This window comes from Atheta coriaria, unplaced genomic scaffold, assembly GCF_025399875.1.
Source record: "Atheta coriaria isolate IRGN ID8LTWV9N9 unplaced genomic scaffold, Caltech_Dcor_3.1 hic_scaffold_3_pilon, whole genome shotgun sequence".
NCBI lineage: Eukaryota > Metazoa > Arthropoda > Insecta > Coleoptera > Staphylinidae > Dalotia > Dalotia coriaria.
Window position 1 is genome coordinate 11636488 of NW_027045445.1, and position 22718 is coordinate 11659205.

The 22718-nt window shown below is 36.5% G+C and overlaps 1 protein-coding gene and 1 long non-coding RNA gene across 7 annotated transcripts; one reads left to right on the forward strand and one right to left on the reverse strand.

Moving 5' to 3' along the window:
• Positions 1-18: 18 nt before the first annotated feature.
• LOC135789361 (uncharacterized) lies at positions 19-20786 on the forward strand. The gene is made up of 3 exons (XR_010547534.1): positions 19-101; positions 8434-8557; positions 20633-20786. It is a non-coding gene; the product is annotated as an uncharacterized lncRNA (long non-coding RNA).
• On the reverse strand, positions 782-19216 carry LOC135789359 (potassium voltage-gated channel subfamily H member 8-like). 6 transcript variants are annotated; one of them, XM_065299153.1, is made up of 15 exons: positions 18734-19216; positions 13866-13961; positions 8406-8639; positions 7373-7510; positions 6407-6537; positions 6115-6340; positions 5149-5306; positions 4853-5066; positions 4522-4701; positions 4172-4371; positions 3550-3799; positions 3168-3436; positions 2857-3011; positions 2509-2776; positions 782-2455 (listed from the first exon to the last, which is right to left on the reverse strand). In XM_065299153.1, exons 2-15 carry the CDS (start codon positions 13939-13941, stop codon positions 1871-1873), a joined length of 3084 nt encoding a protein of 1027 aa, XP_065155225.1. In that variant the 5' UTR covers positions 13942-13961; positions 18734-19216; the 3' UTR covers positions 782-1870. The 6 variants fall into 6 exon arrangements, with proteins under 6 accessions (XP_065155225.1, XP_065155224.1, XP_065155223.1 ...); XM_065299152.1 differs by having other exon boundaries at positions 2857-3014; XM_065299151.1 differs by having other exon boundaries at positions 2857-3014; positions 3550-3778; positions 6407-6588.
• Positions 20787-22718: the final 1932 nt, after the last annotated feature.

Consider the following 22718-nt stretch of genomic DNA (forward strand, 5'->3'; position numbering starts at 1 on the left):
TATCTATACTTCGTGTGTGTGTGCATGGCAGACGTGTTTTTTCGAACGTGAGAGAGAGCGTTTGAACGAGTTTGAGGCAGTCCGAGCAGAAATTGTTAGTTGTAAGTAGTTATAAGAATTTTAACTCTTAGCGTGTTCAATAAAGATAGTGAATTGTACCGTCGCGATGCTCAAAAGAGTTAGGTTTGCTATTTGATACCGGTGTAGAAATGGTAACGGCTAAAAACTTGAAGAAAGCATCTTTTACTGTGCTGGGATTCTTTGATGTTCTTCAAAGTTCATATGGCTCATGGTTTTATTTTATAAGAAATGTTGCAATATCAACCGAATAAGCGATGATTCTGCGTTTCTGCAGGATTGAAACTTACCTGTCGCTGCTTGTGACCTTCTTTACCTAGAGATTTCGGGTTTGCAGGGCGATATTTTCCTAAAGGGTAATTGAAAAATAATGTCTTTTTTACTCCGACTTGCGCAACGTATGGTTGAAGTTAGAGTGTGCACATTCTCTACGTACGGCTTAAACCAAATAAAACACACGTGGAGAGAAGAGAGAAAACTCTACACCTGCGACTGAATTGCTTCGAAACTCAGGCACGACTGACAACCTCTGTTACCGATGGTCGCCCTTTTATAACTGCGGTCGACCCGTGAGAAGAAGTGGGGACCAGTGTTGGGGAGCGTGGCAAGTATAAAAGGGTAGCACCCAACGAGCGCATTATTGTCTGACGCGTCCAGAAATCCACTCGTAGTCGTAGCTCTGATGTGTGGAAATGGATTGTAGTTGTATTTAGAAATTATTTTTTTTTTTATTTATATACTAAATATAGGCATAGAACATGTTTTGAAAATATTTGTCGCACTAAGATAGAACTATACATTTTAGGAAAAAAGTTGTTCTGAAAGATGATTTTTAGAATTTTTAAAGTCGGTAATTGTGCGTGCAAACTTCTTCCACAACAAATCACAGTAAATGAAATGCATATAAACACATAATCATTCGTTGGAATAATATTAGCGTAATGACATCTTACAAACTTAGAAGGCGAAAATAATGATCGAAGTTAGAAACGTTGACTAAAGTTTCCCAGTCAACGCTTGCAATACCTACATATATTTTTCGCGCAGTTGGCGCATAATTTTACATTGATTGACTGAATGACGTTGTCCAATTATTCTATTATCTAGGAGTTCTAAGTTGAAGTGGTCCAGTAGCGACTTATTAGTTATTATTGACTCACAAATAACCGCCAAATATTATTTTATCATGGCAAATAAATTATAGTAATTTTTCACATACAAAGTTTAAACCAATGTCACATTTAAAAGCAAAATAATACAATTTTTCAAATCATAAGTTTTTCCCTAAAATGCATATATCCTGAGATATGTAGGAGTCTATTAGTTGATAATTTGGCAAATACATGAAAAGTTTGAAGTGTTGTTAAATCGATAATCACAAATCGCCATGAAATGCTTTAGTTCAAAGAAATAAAACGCAGATATGTTATATTCGTCATGTGCTTCTACTCTTCTTATGCTAATATATGCATATTTTGAAAAATAAAAACAAATATTCATCCCCGACCATCAAGACATTACATAATTGAATTGACAGTTAGAATGGCATACATTTTGATAGTCAAGGACAAAATTTAGAATTCTATGTTGTCTATTTTGTCGAAATGAATAACAACCAATGACTGGATTTGCTACCGGTCAGCACCATTTGTTATACCTAATAAGAGTTATGACAATCACTAATTTTCACTGAAGTTGAACCCATGTTTTGAGAAAAGCACTTCACCACCATGTCGTTCAATTTACGTTGTGAAATCTATTTATATCACAAAAAACGTAACAGTACAGAGCTTTACCCTCCGCTGCCGTTAGTTTTATATACAGCATTCCGCGAATTGAGCAAATCCACATCCACCTGCACATCCCCTTTGTAAGCATCCACAACGAACGGCCTTTGTATGTCCCTCCGGATAACATCCGTTCCTGTCGTAATATCTCGCTTGACATTTCTGTGAGTGATGCTATTCTGTGTTGTGCATAGATTGATTCGCCTACTAGAATCCGGAATGCTGTAGCTTTTACGCATATTGGACGATTTCAAATATAAGATTTCCGCCACGCGATCTGGATCTAAACCGAGCATAAGTAGAACTTTACGTGAGTTCTTCAGGACGTACTCCTGCATAGCGTCCACGGCAGCCTGGTCGGTTTGTGTTTCCTGATGGCAAGTGGGTATCAGACAAGGCATGTGCGAATGATGTGTGCCGGAATTAGGATCCTCCCAATAAAACACTTCCGGCGGCTGGGATGTACTCCGCGCTAGCGTGCCCGTATTATAACCAACGCGCGGAATGTTGGGGATTGAATGAACTGAATACTGAGATTGTGACACTCCAGGCGCTGCCATTTCTTGTAGTGCTTGGATAGCATTTCGCACCTAACGGAATCAGAAATAATTGAATATGCAATTAATACTCTCAAGGGACTTACATCGATACTGAGCGTCGCAACGTCATGATGTAAACTGCTAATTTGTGAGTCCAGTCGATCAGTGCTGTTGGGTAAAGGAGCGGTTTCAACATCAGCGGCTGGTTGGCTTTCCGAGGCGTTATTAATCTCCTCCAGGGAGCTGGTACGTTTAAACTGGGTGACGCTGCGCTGCCGATCAACGCGTTCACGCAAAAGCGCCAAATTAGTGGTTGCTATGCCTCCCAACCGGGGACGAGCACAAACCGAATTTTCGTGAAACTCCTGCAGCCTAAGCATGCAATTAAATTTTAATATACGACAACAACAACACGGAAAGAATAAATCTCAACTCTCAACTAATTCACTTACTTCAAATTGAATTTAGCGTGCCGAGGACTGTTGGTGATGGCATGCATGGGTGATCTGTTTGGAGAAAGCGGCGTCGTTTCACCTTCCTGCGCGTTTTCATCATCTTCACTTATCGAGGGCAGCGTTAAAGATGGCATACCATTTGCATCTGATTCCTGCTATAATTTGAAAACATTTAGTTTTATTTTATTCTCCACATTTGAATAGAAAGGTAGTTTGAAAACTAGAGGATGATTATTGGGTTCCAGGTTAAAGGAATTATTTATTATTTGGTTTGCCAAAACAAACACCACAGTGTACATTTGTTTTACCTCAGCTTCGTATCCCTCGCGTACGTTAAAGGTCAAGTCGTGCTGAATGTCGTTAGCAAACTGCTGTTGAAATTCCGGATATAAACGTAGCACGTCGAGAAGACCATGAATGTGAATACACTTTAGGTCGCAGTACGTTAACGCGCGCACTTCACTCGACGACTTGATGATAACGTCATTGTTGCCACCTGTGCCTCCACCGCTCGATGGCCCATTAGACGTGTACTGCAGATGAAAGTTGATGTCGCTCCCGACTAAATCGCCTTTTCCTATTTCCCAAAACATGACCGCAATAGTTTTATGTACACTATAAACATGCGTTAAGCGACTGTCATGAAGTGTTAACCACAGTATGAGAAATGAACACAAGTGATACGCTTACCCAGAATTGCAACCACCATATCATTCTGGACAACTTCCATGGAACCGTTGCAGATGTAATAGATGGAGGAGAGTGCATCACCACGATGTATGAGATATTCCCCTGGGGCACAGAAATTCGCTCGGATGTGCAGCGAGAGTAGCTTGAGACATCCTTGCGACGCTGCTTCGAAGATTGGCAGGTTGAGAATCTCACGGTGTAGGTGCATGGAGACGTCGCCGCGTAACTCCTCGGGAAACTCTTTTAATGTCTACAATAACAACACTGAATGCTCAGAACACAAGCAAGCGTTTGACACTCTCAACGTATACGCCTTTCAACAACGGAGATAATGGGCGGCAAGCATCTGCGTATCAAATGCACTTGCGTTGCAAACATTCAACAACATCTACGAGAAAGGGTAGGTACATAAAGGATGGATTAGAGCGGGAAAATGTGGCATGCTCACAATACAAATGTAGCACATTGTTAGAGATTGTTGAGTACATGTAAAAACATCAAGTACAACAAATATTGCTTATTTGCAGTTTGTGACTGGCCTATTCACTGGAAGAAGTGACTGCTTTATTAGGGCGTTCAGAAAGAGAGACTTAAGGTGGACTAAAGCGGGTCGAGACCTTACCTCGTGAATGTCTATGCCGTGATTCAAGGACCACATAGTCTGAAAGTAATCCTGCATGCGGTGTTTCAGCTCTTTCGGTATCTGATGCAAAGTTAGAAAGTCCTTCAGATCTCTCCACTTTGTATGGTAGAGCGAGCGTCTCGAGTACATCCTCTGGATGATTGCTGTCACATTGCCGAAGACCACCGCGTGCATTAGAGCTGAAAACACAATCGCCGAGTTCATATGTAAGGTTTCCGCATCACAACAAATTTGATTTATTGCGTATTGAATTTTTATAGTAGCAATTTATACACAATGAATCTTCTGTCAAAATAGCTTGATATTTTAGTATAAGTCGTGTTATTTACCTCCAATTAGCATTATACAAATGCTGAAAACCTTCTCGCTGGTTGTATTGGCGCTTACGTTGCCAAAACCAACGCTCGTCAGACTCGAACATGTAAAATATAAAGCGGTAACATACGCGTCCGTATTCGAAATATTGCTTATTGGTATTTCTAATTTCTCTGCTAAATTATGAATCCAACCTGGAAACACATGAAAGAGAACACGATAGACAATTTAATTTACATAAGCGTGCATGGATTATTATTAACTGTCAATTTGTAAAATCCAAATGTTCAAACATGGTCTATGATTTATTCCTATTTTGATTAATTGAATTGCAATAATGCTTACCTAAATCCCAACGTTTATCATGTTTATTTTTCTCGTTGTCCGCAATCACGTACCAAATGCACGCCAACCAGTGCGCCACCAATGTGAAGAACAACATCAATAGAGTTAAAATCATTGCGCTGTACTGAAAATATCTATCCATCTTTTGTAATAACCTAGCTAAGCGTAATAATCGTGTTAATTTAATTAAGTGGATGTGGTTGTTGTTCTGCGTCTGCGGATCAATACAATATTTATATTTACAAAATGGGTTTTAATCTTTTTAAAAGTTAAAATAACAACGTTTTAAAACGTACCAGTCCTCCATAAATCGGATACAGGAAATCAAACGGCAGCGCAGCTAGCACATCGACAATAAACCACGTGCGGAGATAGTTTAACGATATCGTTTTCCAATGTGAAACCACCTCACCCTTGCGATTCACGTATGTTGTGCGGAAGTTGAGAATGATATCTGAAACAATTAGAGCATTTATCGGATTGCAATTGTAAGCATCATATTATCTACGTTTAATCACCAATTAACTAGATGGTAGCTATCAAAAATAACGCAACCAATTAATTTGTTTATTCCGCAAAGCGTTTACAACCCAATTTCAATCAACGATGATTATTTGAGGCAACAGTAATTATTCTATAAGATATGAAAAACAAGCTTTCAGCTCATTATTATTACTTATAAGTACATTTCTCTTCTCTCTCTTCTCTTCTTCTCTTTTGCTGAGGTTTTTTGTTCTTTTGATTTATAAAAAAGCACGATACTTGTACCACAGTAGGGAAAACCCGCAGGCATATTATTCATTCACAGCAGGTACATCGAAACTCCAGCAACCGATATTTCCCCAAATGATTGACAATCAAGACGACGTTGAGCGAAAACAGAAACACGTGCCTGCCCTCTGCAAAGGCAATCTGTATACGAGTATACGACATCAAAAGCTCAAACTCGTGTTGAATTACGCCATCGCAAAAGTGAAACACAAGGCGCCAATCAAATAGTCTCCATTAAACAAATCACCTCTAGAGAGTTCCACTTAACATTATTTTTGAAAGTTTATAACTAAGGTTATGTTGTAACCTCCAACATAAATATATACAGGTATCACAACTTCCGCCCTAGTTTGGTGTTTGACATATTTACTGAGAGTATCCGGTCAGGTTCCGGTGACGTGTGCAATGGGTATTTGTAAATAATGGTTGGAAATACGCGGGGTTATCCGGTGTGTGAACGTGAAATAGTAAATATTTGCTCGTTTACTCACCCATGAAGAAAAGCGTCTCCACAGCGACGTCGATCGGAACGTAGGATCTCTCGCCACCAAAGCTGGCGTTGTAGGGCACCACAACGGCGACGTAGAACGTTGCGATCAGAATCAGCCAATCCCAACAACTCTTGAACATACCGTAGTGCGAAATGATTAAGCGACTCTTCTTAATTGCTGCCGTTTTGTATTCTGGTAAAGGAGCTGGTGTGGAACTGAGCAAATTCTGCTAACACAGATAATTATGATTATTTAAGCATAATTTCACTTTTGTACCTGTGAGTAAACTCACATTATTCAATTTGAGTTTGGTTTTAATCTTGTCCTGTTTATAATGACCGGAGAGCTGGTATAGAACGGCGCGACTCCGTCGTCGGCCGTAATTCGCCGGCGGTGCTTCAGGGTCAACATTGCCGTTGGCGTCTGCAAGGAGGCAAGAGTCAGCACTTCGGAACCGAGCCCCGAGTACCGCCGCTGCATAACAACACAGTCTCACTACAGCGCTCTCGCCACACTTAGAAATAGTTTCTTTTGTGTTCAAATGCACTTAAAACAATTACTAAGACCGCAATATATCCGCAAAGGTGATTCTGGAAACAATCTCCGAAAGTATTTGATACTGTTTTTGGGCGGATATTTTGCTGTCTTATGTCTTGGAAAGACTTACCCGTCTATATACAAGAGTCAACAATTGCCTAACAAACCACGGGGGGCACATATATAGGTAGGTATACTCCATACAACGAAAGCCAAAATACAGATTAAACTCGTTCAGTTAGTGAAACACATACTTAAGCTAGTACAAGTATAAATACCGAACTAAAAAAAACTTTCTACAACGAATATAAACATTGATCTTAGTTTTTACTACTGGATAGTATATCGCACAGTAAATATACAATATTTTCATAATTGTGAATTATGAAGCAGTTGATTTTTTCACCCAACTGTAGTAAATTAACCAAAAGAGCTAAATTTCAACAAGAGTGTGAAAAAATAATGTGTAATCTTCTTGGACTGAATAATCCTGTAAAAACATTTATTCCAAGCAACCAGTAAACAATCAGTGCAACTCAATTATGTTTCCATATCTGCCACACACAAAATAACAGTTCTGCCATATTTTGTGGACACAGACACGCGGATTTAACAACACAAGAAACAGTAGGTGATTTATGTACAGCGACAGCGACAACGAAAAAGGTCACAAGACGCACGCACAACACATTTTATGCGGGCTTATGTTTTTACGACTCACCGCTGTCATAGAGTTCACTGTCGGACATCGACGCCATCTTAGTATTGGTAATGTCCTTATGCGATGCGAGAAATAACACCACCTCACGCTTTTCGTTTTTGATGGGGACAATATCCAACAGGCACCAAAACGGCGTTCCTGTGAAGGAAGCAATTAAATTTCACAAAGTTACACAATTGAAATTTCTTCTGTAATGTTTCAAAATTGCTTTAAAATCATTTTAAAAACCCCGATCATATGGATTCATCTTTCCGCACCACGTCGACTCAAAACGCGGCGAGATAAGATCCCGACCGGTTTGCTTGGTTGGATTGGTTGATTCGACCCGATCCAATATATTTCCAGATCCGAGCGAAGCTCCGCGCTAAATGGAAACGCAAGTCTCTGATATGTCCACACGGCAGAACATCTTATTTCAACCGGTCGACGGGACCGGGACTAGCATCTTTTCATTCGAGTGCCTAAAAGCATCAATTCGTTGCCAGTAGCCGGAAATATTTTTCTATAGGTTCCGGTCGAATTGCAGGCTAGGCTCGTAGACCTTCCACTCAAAACGTACTCAAAACCCATCAATCGATCGTTTATCAGCACTTACATACGTGCGTTGCGTACTAAGCTGATATATAACCTCAACATAGTGCAATTGAGCTTGTATGTTGATCGGGAACTAGTTGTATGTTGTTTTGGAACAATACAAAATATTTTAAGCCATTAAGCCGTTACCACAAATAATGCAAAAGCTTAAAAAGCTTTTCCGTGAAACTCTTGAGCATTTTGTTTGGTTTATGCTTTTGTTCTATTTTATACCCGCTAAAGCAAATGTTTTGCTTTAATATTATTGGAGGTCGCTATTTGCACTCTAAAATATTACTTATGCAACCTAAAAAACTCCACAGAAAGATGGCTGACGATGTTTGGTCAGCTAACAGTATTGCTTTTTGTTTTTGCGCCGTCCCAATACGATTGTGTCATTGTGCCATTGTGCCAGTGGTCAAGTCTCCTTTGTACGTTCACAATGCGCTGAATAACTCACCATCTTTTTTGTAAAAAATCACTTCTAGTTTCAGCTCGTTCTTGGACTCGAGGGCCTTGTCGATTTGCCCTTTGTGCTCGTCAGTTGTTTCCGGACCGTGAAGGAACTTGCAGGCGCAGCCCTTCTGCATGATTTGCGCCCGCGTATACCCGGTAAGTTCACAGAAGCCATCAGAACAATAGACGATCGGATAAATGGTCGACACTTGTGCGTTTCCCAATACAAAGTTGCTGTCTGCAATTCAAAAAAGCGACAGTTATACACATATAAAATGAATATATTGCTTCTTGTTAAGCACTCTATGTTTGTTTACAGTTTCGTTAATTTGCAATTTGGGTATTTTGGAAAACGTACGTGTATAAATATACACATCTCACGTCTGATCAAGGTCAAGGCACGTTACCAACGATTTTTCCAATTCCGATTTTCAATTCTCACGCGCTAAATTTAAATACGATATACGCGTAACGTCTTCGCCGGTGCTCAATTCTTGTTTTACGTTTTGGATTGACATACAGAGATTGGCGCTTTTCAGAATTTGGCGTTTGTATATGCACTAGCAATTTACGGATTGTATATGTTCACGTTCACCTTAAAATTCATACACAAAGTGCAAAAGTCAGAGCAAATACCGCAAAATTGATTTTCTCGATTCCATCAAACATTGAACAACGAAAACTGAAATTGCACAATACGATGTTTTACCGTTGACTGGGTTTGCTTTGTTGACTTTGTATGTATTGTCGTTGGTTTAGGCAAGTGCGTACGTACACTTTGATTTTGTATTCCGTGTCATCACCAACACCAATCAATTGAATTGAATATCAAAGGGTCTAAACTTGATGGAATTTTTTCCCAACAACATTTCTAGATATTTTTGTGTTTTCCTCGATTGTTATGATTTAATCACGCGAGATTAATAGAATTTAAATTAGTAAATTGAAAATTCAATATTCGTGTAGGTATATTGCATTTTGCCAAAAGTGTTGGATGCGTTTGGCGAATTGAAGTGCATGATCCACTTTAATTAATTAAACTAAGTGCGCTGTATTGATAAAACAGTTAAAACTCATGTGTAACTGAAAACATCAAAGTTCAAGTTTAATTTACCGTTATATTCGAATTTCACTCATAATATAGCCTTAGAAATGATCTTTTTCGGGCGATTTCAACTGTGACCTTTTAAACTGACCATTGTAGTCAATTTGTGGCCAGAATTCGGAAAGAACAGAAGCAATAAAAGCCGAGTCACCAAAACCTTTAAAATACTAAAGTGCTTTTAGCATATTGCCATTCGAAATATACCACCGAATGAATCTATAAGTACATTTAGAATTCGTCGAAGCACCGTATTTGATTTTGAAGTGGCGCGACGCTTGAATGCAGAAATCGATGAACAAACAAAAGTGATGAAACCAAGAGTAGCACTGTGGTAGAATCTTAGAAATGAAATGAATCAAAGGCTTCAAACATTTGCGTCTTTTTTTGCAAGTTATTTATAAGAATTTAAAAGACGTTCAATGAAATCTGTCACATGAGATATAAATATTCTATCTGCATGCGTAGGTAAACATATAAATCATGATAAGAAAACTCGATTCTAACAGACGTGAAAACTCTACGCGTATAAGTATTACACCTTGGAAGAAACTCACCACCACTTCAACATGTCGGGCGTGAAATTCCATCCAATTCATTCTATTTCCTCCAAATCCACGCGCAAATTTTACATTTCTGCATGACATCCTTTGTGCCGCACACTGTCATGAGTTGCTCTAGTTTTATCCCCGTATTCTTTTCTGCTCGTCCGTATATACCTATTTTGCATCCCGCGACGCGCACGCTGATCTCGAGTCATCTTATTACGTGCACACGGAATCACAATGCAACGAATTTCGCACAAAAAGTCACGAACGAATTTAGCTCGGGCATTTGTCAGCGTCTTGCGTCCTTCGTTCCATTTTACATACATATTTCTAGATATTTTCCATCAGCCCGCAGTTTTCAATGACTCGGCGATGCTTGTCTCATTTTTCCAAGGCGAATGCTTACGACGCACAACAACGTCGAAGGGAGACAGATTGCGATTACACGAGAGTGTAGAACGGAATGCGGGCTGGAATAAATCAAAGTTTTTTGCTACGAGGACGCAGCGTGCTTTTGCGCTTTTAATGAGTTTTCAAATAAAAATATTTGGAGTTGGAGTAATAAGGATTAATGCGAGAAGTTCGCGCGGTGGAATTCCGCCTGATCATTAAAAATTATACTTCAGTTGTGATGATTTTCTGCTTCATTTTTCCGCTTGCAAATTAGTTTTTGTCATGAATTATTGAATTAATGCATTCATCACGAAAATATTTCCCGTTTTTTGTATTAAATATTGTGTCAGAGTAAAGTTTTTCTAAAAATTATATCAGTTAAGTGCGTAGCGCGCTCTGGTTTATCAAAAATTCATACACGAAATGACATTTATTCCCTTAGCAACGCCATTCCGCGTTATCGTTTCCTGTATGCTTTAGTTCCTCGAAAAGTTTCTTTAGTTACGTGGTGCGAAGAAAACAGTAAATTTCACGTCCGCAGAAAAACGTCAAACTCCTTTTACTGGATAAATAATTTATTAATCTAGTTCTATAAATTTCTTCTTGGTTTCTTTCCAGACCAAGAAAACAATACAAACACAAACAAAACCAAGATGCGGGAAATACTTTGTTGGAGATTTAGTTGTTTTAATAGAAATAGTCTAAAAAGTATTTCGATTCTGAATACTTTCAAACTTGTTACACTGGCTGAGCTAAAATAAACTTTCGCACATTTACATTATAGTTAAATATAACTCAGCGAGTAAAATGATAAAGTTTATAGTTATTACAACAAGAAACCTGCATGTTATCCGTACCTGTTGAACATGACAACCGGCGTACAATCCTCACCGGAAAACTCACGTTTTATCTTCAGCATAACTTCAGTCTGCAACCGCAGAGAATTCGTATCGTCCGACACATTCGTAATTTCCGCATGCAGAATCCGTTAGAATTAATGTATCTCGTCGAGGAAAGATTAAAACTAACTTGGCTATTAGACTCGCGAGTGGATTTGCCGGCATTGCCCGACGTTGCTCGCCATTTGCCGGTCGATAATGTAACCAAGTCAGCGCGTACGAAATGAGAGAATCAACTCGACTCGACTGTATTTGTGTGTATTGTGGGCTTAGGACAAATATGACCGGAAAATCTGGCTGTATTGTACATTAAACCTGATTTATACTGTTCAAAGCAAATATCATATTTCAGATTATTAAAAATATTTATTTTCTAAAACACTATGAAAATAATATATTATTAAAATGTGGATTAGATAATAGTATTAATTATTAAACTAATATTATGATTAGTTGGTGTAATTAAGGCGGTGGCAGCGGGTAAAATTAACACTGACTGAGAACTATAGTACATCGTTAACCTATAACCGGAAGGCAATTATTATCCAGATTCACGCTGCATATACTGTACTAAATATTATGCTGCGTAATGTATTTAGATTTTAGATTCAAATAGGAACATCCTCATTTCAAAACCTGACATTAAATTATTTCATTCTGAAACTTTTAAAACTAATTTCCGTTTTGCTGTGTTTAATCGAATGTCACTGCCAGAACTATTTCGGATATGTTACTTCAGGCATTTTAGAAATGGCAAATTTATAAATAAAATTTTCTTCATTCAATATCTTCCAATATTCTGCATGTGTCACGCTTTCAAGAGTACTCGTATATATCGACTTTAGTTTGTATCGTCACGTGATAGTAATTTTTTTCTATCGTAACATATGGTATCAAGCCGCATACTCGAGGTCATGAGCAAAATTGGAAAAACTTTCATAGCAGACTGCTACAGTTGCTTCAGCACGTTTTTTCCTACTTTTCCAGAATTGTAGAATTGTGTGAAGATAGAATATCTTGAAATTTCTGCGTAGGCTACGCTAGCGGAAAGCTTTTTCATGGATTTTTACTTAAGTAGTATTTATTGGAAAGATCCTATGAATAGTTAAATAGGAATGTTTTTTATTCTTTTTATGTAATCAATGATTTTTCTGCATAAATAAGGTACTATTGTTGTGGTTTCACATATTTTTTGATATTGATGTATTTTATGGCACACGTTGATAATAAAAACACGTCGAACTCTTCTTCATTAATTTCGGCGTGAGTGAAATAAATGGGGTAACGCATTCGACCGAAAATCGTTATTGTTTATATGCTTTTTTGCGGATTAACTTTGTGATAATATGTGATAATACGCGTTAAAGCCTGAATATATTAATATTAATAATCAGCGGTGCGCGTGACGTAAATAAAATTATATTTATTAAAAACATCGATTAGTTACGCGCTTTGTGTTCAAACCGATAACAAATTGTTATTGTAAATTTAATTAAACTTTAATTAACTTTATTCAATAAAAGTCCAACTATTGAACTATTTTTCTGCAATTTTTGTTCAATTTGCGCACATAGTGCATCAATCTGTAAGCTTTCAAGCTGACATTCATGAGATTGAATTTAGAATACTTAGAAATACGTCTATTCATCAGAGTAGCTTTCAATGCATCAATCATTGATTATTTTTTATTTTTGGGGCTGAAAATAGACTTCTACGATGTTTTTGCAGCGTTTTCATTATATTGATCTTTATTCATTGTTGTATGATAATTTCCGGTTCTTTGTTTCACTTCAACGATATTTCTTGGAAATGGGAAACGTCTCCGGTATTTCCTGGTTCAGAGGTTTTGTTCAAGTGCTCGCCAGGTCTCGGAAGCCTGTTGATTATCCCAAGAGTAAATCTTGTTAATTCGGAAGTTCAGCAAATTGAATTGTGTGTTACATTAACAGCCACAGGTTTCCAAAAAATGCATTATTTATATGTCTAGGGAATAATTATTGTGTATTATAAGTTTGAGTGTTAGAAACTTTAAAAAATATTCTTTAACATCTTGAATACGATGTAACACTCCCTTTTTTTAAGAACGCGATCGTTATAAAGATTCCCTTTCTTTGTCCAACATCCCCCTTGGTGAATTCCTTCTTCTTTTAAATTTCCTCGAGGTTCAGCAAAGTAATAACGTTTTCGCTGCTGTTTTCCACACCGTCAACGCACTCGTCTATTCTTCTCCCAACAGCGCTGTATAATTCCAACCCGAATATTATGGACACACATCTCGCAAATCTCTTTATTCTCTGTGACGTTCAATGATAATAAAAATACGTGAGCACAGCCGCAGTTACATCGATCGCGTTTTTTAAATTGTCTGCTGATTTACAACGCTTGATAAATAAAGACATGTAAAAAAACATTTAAATACTTTTATTGCTTTAGGTTTCAATCAATCTCCGAATATTCGTCGAAATTTTGGTTTGAATTGAGTCTAAAGAAAAACATTGAACTAAAAAGTAAAGTAAACTTACGTGTGCCATCGAATCGCGTTGCAATTGTGTCCAAAAACGTGTTCTGCGGAGCAAGCAGACCTTTTCTCGCCGGCATCGTGAATCCACACAATCAGTCTGCAAGCATAAAAAAGTTCACTAAATTACAAACTCCTATAACCAACGAATAAAGTCAGTGAGAAAAAAACTATAAAGCTGCAATAATATACTGCAGGAAAATACTTGAAACATGGAAAATAAAATTTTGTGAATAAATTAAATTAAACTCACGGGCAAAGCTTTTCACATTCCGGACAATAAAAGCATTAAACAAAACGAAATGAAACTCTATAATCCTCGCATCAGTATTTATTGAATTGAATTAAAATTCGTAAAACAAACTAAAAAAAATACAATTGAGCAGGACAAACGACCGAAGAGACGAGAATAAAAAAGTTACATTATTCGTACAGACTATAAAATGTTTGTAGCTATGAAAAATGCAAAATGTGTGTGTAAATTTTATAAAACTGTTTAGAACTTTTCATATTGCGGCGAGACAAGTCATTTTTCCTTTTATTGCTAAAACAGGAGCTGCCAGAGACAATTTCACTGAAAACTCGAGGGAATTTAAAGGGAAACTGTCTAAAACACATAAAAATTATCACAAAGGTGATCAGTACGCTATGAAAAACTTAAATTGTAGTAATCTGCACATGATTAAACTTATAAACTTTTACTTCACTGCTATGGATAAAATAATGTGACTCTACAGCCATTGAAGTAAATATTTTTCAACTAAAAGCATATTTAGATATAAGATATATTTTTGAGTGATACTTATATTAATAACGTACAACAATAGACGTCATTATCATAGTTTTATATTTCACTCAACCTCATTTTAAAGTATGTTCTCGAAAAATAGGCTAGACGGATGGCGCTTCTATTCATCTGTATTTTGTAAAAGAATAGGTCAAGTAGTTGCAAATTCTCTATCAGCCAGCGTGAGGTAGTTAGTACCTAATGTAATTTGCGAATAACACAATTTATAGCACTGCAACATTGCATTACATGGCTACAAACATAACAAGTAATATTCCAGTAATAATGTAATGTAAATGTTACACATGCATATAAATGATAGAATGTGAAATAACAAGTGAAACACAGGACGAGGAGACAAATAAGAAAATATACAATGCGGGTTAAATGTATATTTGATTCAGACGATGAGAGGCGTTAGCAACCGAGCTGGCATTTAATTTATTTTCCTCCTTTCCAAATGACTGATGTTAAAGTTTTACGATTTGAATCCTTAAAGTTAGAATATTGCGTAATATGTGCCTTTCTTTGCAAATAATCATAATTTGGAAAGAATTTAATCTTAATTAAGTAAATATTGTTTAAGTCACAACATACGTGCCTGTGTTTGAAAGCTTGCAAACGAAACAACAATAGCACCAAAACAATGCCCCCTGTTTTGTGCTATTAATAGAAGACAAAATTATGCTCGTTTATCAAAATCGACATGTCTGCGTGGTGCGTAGTATAATAGAGTCGTTGTATCCAATGATGCGTGCACCGGACATTCCTCACCTGATCAGACACATGGAACGCAGGTTTCCTGTATCGAATAGTTTCTAGTTTACAGAATATTTGGTATACACACCTACATACGTACTAGATGCATTGAACTGATACACATCCAATATATTTTACAAAATACAAATTTAATTAAAACAAGTTTACCAATCAAATAAAAAGTGACTGTTCAAATAACTAGTTGAACGTAGTTCTTTTGATAAATGTTGAAATTCTGCATGGGAAATGCAATTCAACTATTGATCCGCTAAGCTTTCATGTCGGCAGAGGTTTTTTATGTAAAAAAAAAACTGAACCTGCGAATTGCATTAAGTAAATTAAATTACTGTAATTATAACGTCTCGGAACTTAAATGCTCAGTGATGTACTTGTGAAGGCGCCGGGATTATACAGATACAAAAGTTATAATGACTTAAATAACTTAAATAGAAACTTATTTTATTTATTTTTTAATGTTTTTGTATATTATAACTTTATGAAAATAAATTCTACAATTAACATTGTAGAGATATAAAAATGTTGACTATCAGAGTGGAATTTCACCCACGCAGAAAACTATTTCAACAATTCTTCGACTCACGCGTGTCACATAAATAAATGCTACTGGATAGATAAATGGTAAAAAATTGAATCAATATCTTTAAAAAAATATCAATTTTCTTGGTATTTCATCTGATCCCATCAAACCTGCACTAACCCTAATAAAATTGAAACCCTTATTCCTAAACAAGCAAAAAAGAAATACTCTACATCTAAATTTTTTGCTATATTTTTTAAATGTAAAAAAAGTTTGTTTACACCTTTAATCTCCGTGGAGCGTGCACTAGAGAAATTTCTAACATAAAGTTCGTAGAGAATATAGACAAACCATCGACGATACATTTTCAAGCTTGTTGAGTTCCACAAGAAGCATTCCGAAAGCAATATAATACCTAAGGTAAGAGAAGTCTGAGACTCTTGGGGAACGTCGACTTCTCTTGCAAAAGTTTCGCCTCAAGGAGTCGAGCGACTATGTCTAAGCGACTGAAAATGTTTCTTGTTTGACGACAAAGATTAGCGAATTTCTCGAAAGAAGATAATGTGTATGCCGAATTATTAATACTTATTGAAATTTAACAATTAAAATTCATTGAGTCATTAAGTTGCGTTCCGGAAATTGACTAAAGCAATGAATTTTCGGAAATGTTGTTACTAATTTTAAATTAATTAGATATTTTAAGAAATAGTTATAAATATCTTGTAAGTTGTTGGCTAGACGATGGAATTATGAGTAAAAACGTAAAATATTAAGTGCCTGCGTCATAACACTTGATGAATGATGTTTAACATCTATGATGATCGCAATACATACTAAATTAAAAAAAGAAAACAATCTATACTTAAGTATTTCCAAGAATTTTGCATTATAAAAATAAGTTTTATTGCGTTCAGCGATTTAAGAAATACAAATTGTCGGTGGATTTATTCGACAATATTTATCCCCGGAAAAAAACTTTATTGAAATTTACAAATATGAATCATGAAAGACATAACTTTTTATGGCCCACGGTTTTTACTTTTAAAGGTAAAAAATGGCAAGGTCATAAATCATGGCTTACATCCCGTTTCCTTTGCATCTTACGTGGGGGTTCTTTTAATTCCGCTTGCTACACTGTCCTTAGACAGTATTTTTGCATCATGCCTGTAGGTTTAAACCCATTGGTATTAAAAATGATAAATTGTCTTTTCATACACTTTACAGACACTTTTCTTCATAGTCATTCAAAGTGTATTATCGTACAATATTCAAGATTTCAGTAGACAAGCGAAAAAAACCGCACAAAATTTAGTACAAAATTAATATATACGAGTCAGTGTAATTCCTTAGCTTAGTTTTAAATTTTGTAATGAGAATGAATTATGCAAAGATCAAATACTGCTTTGAATACTGCTTTCATTTTGTTTTCATAATAGCCTTGCAGGCATGCACATTTCCTTCCAATTGAACAGTCTATGCAAATGATGGACATATCCCATCAATATTATTGTTTTTACAAAAGCCCGCTTAATCTTCATCTATACTTTTTCGTTCCTTGAAATATAAGTAAAACTAAACGAAAAGAAAACTCAAAGCAAACTACGTTTACCACATGAGTCAAAAAACGATAAGGGTAATGTAAAAAGTTGAGAGTTCTCTCGAGGTGCGGGCTCGTCCAAACAGTCTACTCGTACCTCTGCTGCTTTTGTGAAAAAGAAGATCAAACAAGCTTTCGTATTGAAAACCAAGCACGCAAAAGCAACCAGCCATCTCAACCCCTGCACGCCCTAAACAACGCACCCTGAATACTTGAAATGCTGCTTAGGAATGGAGCAGCGGTGAGTGTTTCGATTTAGGAAGGATTACACTACACTGCACAGAATCATTGATTGCGCAATATAGAATGATGGATTAGCGCTGGGAGACGCGCGAATAGGAGGAAAAAGCGATTTCCGGATGGCGAGGAGCGCTATGAAATATTAAGGGCTCAATGATGTGTAACAGTGTTACGGTAGCGATTGTTAAAACTTGGCAGACAGCTAGAATCGCACGGATCAAATTAACTTTGAAAACTCATAGAAACTGCGCTTTGCACTGTGCGAGTTTTTTGTTCTACACACTCTGTGCTCTATTCTTTTCGTTTATTTATTTAGCATCTATATGATTGTAGACATAACAATTTTATTATATAAACGTTCCGACGTGTGTTTTCAATGTAATTAATTGTTGATTCAAGACTTAATATTGTTATTTCAGCTTTTTCTCTCATTCTTGGAATGAAAATAATGGCATGGAAAGTTTTTCTCGATAATAGTGTGTAAAAGCCCACTTTACAAGTTTTGGAAATACGCGATATTTTCCATATCTGCAGATAAATTAACGGTGATAATTTACCATTACAGAACAATGTCAATCGCGTGAAAGTCATGGTACAATAATAATTTACAATGTGATATCTTATCGCAGTTTGTCAAGCACGTGTAAATAACAAATGTTGCAACATTAATCAGTTTAATAATAATGCAGACCCAAAATGACTGTAAATAGTTTATACATTTTTATGATTGCAACATTGTTATACAATGAAAGGATTGAGAAATTAGGTTATGGCTGATGTTACGTAGGTAGGCAACCAACCCTACTCGGCAAACGTATAATTAGTACCTGTAGCTGTTCTGAGTTGAGAAAAAATTGTTGTCGTGTGAACAGGAATAAAATTTCCTCCGTACAACTTTAACCCAAGCGCAACAGGTCTTGATTATTTCCGACGATAAGAACTAATACTTACTCTCTCGATAACGTAGTATTATTACAGCTGTAGATTGCTGTCGCGATCACTGACTACGTGCCGTTGTGCTCGTCTCTTGTTGTTCCGTTTTTTTCTTTTCTTCTACTTTCCGTCGCCTGTAGAAAACATCTAGAAGCTCGCAGCGACGCGCAACACGTAGCGCACCAAGCGCAACAGCTATCCAAAACACTTTAGTACTCTGCGCTACTTAACCCAGCACAACTGGACTAAAATTTTGCGCGCACATTTGAAAACCTTTACTATTGCGTTAATTACCAACGAGCGATCGTTCGTATGTCCGATGTTTATTTGTTCAGCGCGGCACAAAAGTAAATTGCATCGATCGCGGCCGATTGCGACTCACAGTAAACGCGAACATTTCGCAAGTTTCGCGCTAGCTTATGCACACTCTCGGCTGGCGTCGCGACGCTTAGCGCGCGCGTGGTATTTACGTACGGGGCAACGGTGTCGTACGACGCACGCTCGACATGTAAGAGAAGTGAGAGAAGCTGGACGAGCCCGGGGATGTTCTGTGTTCTGCGGGAATCAACGCAAGCGCACAACGCGGCCGCGAGCCGCGCTCCCATTCCCGGATTCTCGCGGCATCGTAATCTCCCCTCGTTTCGTATTAATTACTCTCGGTCTCGCAAGCGCAGGTAATTTTCAAATTGAAAACGGCGAAAACGCTCTTTCGACGCTTTGCGTATGCTCCAACTTTGTCGGCTTACTCGTCACTTTCGCTGTTGAGCCCAGTATTGACATTAACGTTTGGACACACAAGGCCAATGTGCCAGACAACTGGGAAATCATCGCTTTTCATGTGATTATTTTTTTATTTAGTACCAGTCAGAGAGTAAATAAAAGTTCACCTAAAACAAAATCCAGGCCACAATTGTTAACATATTTGTATTTTGTGTATTTCAAATATTTTATTAGATTATTTAATATTTAGGTCCACGCAATTCACAAAGGAAAAGTTTATTTGTCGTTTGCTTTAACCATTTAAACGATACTTGTTTGTATACAAAGTTAAAATCATATACATCTACTTAAATTGTATTTGCGACTTTTGAACTCTCGGAGAGTATTATTCAACATTTCAAAATTAAATTAATGTAAAAGTTCCGTATCAAAATTTATCAAATCTGTATAAAACAAAATATATTTCGCGATACAATCCTTCAGGTCAGCTTAAAACATTCATTAATTAAAGTCTTCCGATAAAGTGATTGAACAATATAGTAACACATAAGATTAATGAGTTTTACAGCGATAGTTTGTTAGTTTTTGTTTTGTTTTTGTCGATTTGAACACAATCTGCAACACTTTTAAAAGAATTAACTTTATTTTACTTACACGATGAGGTGAAAAACCCTTTTATCACATAAATACACGCAAAAAATGAAACAATGCTTCGAACTTTAGACAATATAAGAAAAACAAACCATAGACAATCAACCGGTGAAGAAATTAGATCCGAAACGAAGAGTGGATGAGAAAGAGCGTAGCAGACAAAAGGATATTTAAGCGAGGTATGCCACACTGATGAAGAGAGGAATTTGAAAGAGCGAGCGTTGTTATAACGGGTTTAATCAAATAATTCCCGGGATTAGCAGAATAAGCTACGTCCGTTTAACGAGGACCTTAATTAATTCGTGTTACCGCTTCAAACTCCAAATTTAATATATATTTACTTTTTTTGTATTTCCGTAAAAGTTTTGTGGTTGCATCTAAATATTTCCAAAACAAAGTTTTGAGATTTAATGGAAAATTATTACTTTTAAGAGCACTTAACTATTGCAATTAATAAGTTCTGACTTCATTAATATTTGATTTGTTGGATGCGCATTAATTGAAATATCTTTCTGTTATTAATAAACTATTTTGAACTCATTGCAGGTGCTAATATTGAATCTGGACAGCGCGGAATAATTACTGCCACCATCGTGTGCTCTAAAGATTAATGAAATAGGTAGGTGTTTAATTGGTGATGCCATATATATTGATTTTGCCACCATCCGCCATGAGTACCAATTAGATTGCATACCCACGTCTCACGCAACGCATTCTGCATTTAGGTAAGTGTTTATTACACAATTACATCGGTTGCTTGGGAAGGGTTGCTTGATTCATTATAGAAAAAAAACTGGATAAGTCGTAGTTTTTAAATACTTCTAACGCAATTTTTCATAGTAATTATAATTTAATTATAAAGTTCAGCATTTCAAATTAAAAAATATTGAATATTCATATAAAAATATGTTAATTAATGCGAAAAATGTATGTCCGCTTTAACTCACGTAGTTTCGCAAAGCAGATTGTTTGTGTTCAACTTTGTGTTTACTGCAATTGTTTTTTAGTGTTAGTATCTGCACGCAGATACTCGTATGCGTGTGACCTCACGCGCTGCGTTTATCATACTTAAATATAACTCAATTGGGTGACCACAAATGACACTAAGATGCACTTATTTACTTAAAATCCAATGCAAACTTAACACACTAAACTTGTTGTTGTTTCTCGGTTAGCTGTTTGTTCGTATCAGTGAGCCGTGGTCGTGAGTACTTACATGCTACGTTAAAATACAATATGTTGCACTGTTGTAGTATATTAAGTATCAAATGGCTAAACGGGAGTTTTTGTCATGGGACTGATTAAGAGCGAGCGTAGCAAGCGTTTAATCTGTCGAGTGTTTAACAACGATTAGCCACGTGATGCTTACGCTACTTACACTGTATTTCCACGTTTAGGTTTTTGCATTTGAACTTTTGTATTTTAAATCTTCGAAATTCGCCCGAAATTCGGAAATGTAAGGTTATAAGGTTATAAATGCTTATGCTGCACCGTAGGCAAATGCGCAGGCGCAAGCTCCACCTCGTGACTAAAGTACTTTAGGTACGGCCTTGGTCGTCCAAGTTTAAAGTACCACTTTTTGTGTCTCAAGACCGTAACAAAATTGGCGCTTTGAAAGTGGAAGAAGAAAAAACATTAAAATTTATTAAAATAAAATTAATTTATTAATATCGTAAATACAGTTTAAAAAAATTTTTGATGCACAATTCTGCAAAGCTCACGCTAACGTAATATTTTGGTCAATCATGTCCATAATTAATCGGCTTGTTTTGCAAAACCCCCAAAAATAAACGCAGATCAATGTACGCGTTACTAATTTAATACTGCGGTAATGAACCGACGAAAATGTGTTTGACTTTAACTACAAATTTGTTTATAACCATTTACAACCATAAAAATACGAATTAGTCTTTTTATTACGGAAACGTTCGTTGTAGTATATAAAATATAAGTAGGAAACCACATTAAAGGTAATTTTTCTTTCAAGTTTAAATAAAATATTTTCCATAAAGAAGTGACGTAAGTTTGAAGAAGTTTATTAATATCACAGAATTAATTTACTGCAGACGTCATGTCATTTCAATTCGTATACCTCGGTTGAACTTTATGGAATCAATTTACAAACCTCGTCGCTGCGAATGTGTGCAAATGGTTGAGTGTTATATTAAGAAGTGAACAGAAAATAAAATACATCGCACTGTTATTAACGACGTCTTTGATGTAACGGAAAATTGTGTATTACTACAACACGTGTATTTTAATGAATCCTCTGAAAATCCTAACTTTATTTTAAGTGAATCAACTTTATTCAGTGTGATTGATCACAATGCGTCTACGTAACGATAATTGTTGGTTTCTCTGCGAGGTAATAGTTGACCTGTAACTTTTGTTATTTTAATCAAAGTAGTGGATAGTTCAAAAGCAGAGTTACTAATTTAAACCGGTTGTCGTACCGTATTTAAATTGACTTTTACCAAGCATCTTTTGATGAAGAAACTCGATCCACGTGGCGTTTGAGGCTCCTGGTTGGTTTAATTTGAAGGTAAGCACAGGGATGCATGTTGCGGCATGTGCTACCGTGACCCTTAACCTCATAGCCGCTCGATATCAAAGGGCACATGAACTCAGCACC

Bases quoted from the DNA above. Each gene is read 5' to 3' on its own strand.
- LOC135789359 (XM_065299148.1), bottom strand. From the start codon at position 13,941: ATGCCGGCGAGAAAAGGTCTGCTTGCTCCGCAGAACACGTTTTTGGAC. The intron at 6,589-7,372 runs GTGAGTCGTAAA...GTTGTTATGCAG, and splicing joins CAGTGAACTCTATGACAGCG to CGGCGGTACTCGGGGCTCGG. The intron at 5,307-6,114 runs GTGAGTAAACGA...TAATTGTTTCAG, and splicing joins GGAGACGCTTTTCTTCATGG to ATATCATTCTCAACTTCCGC.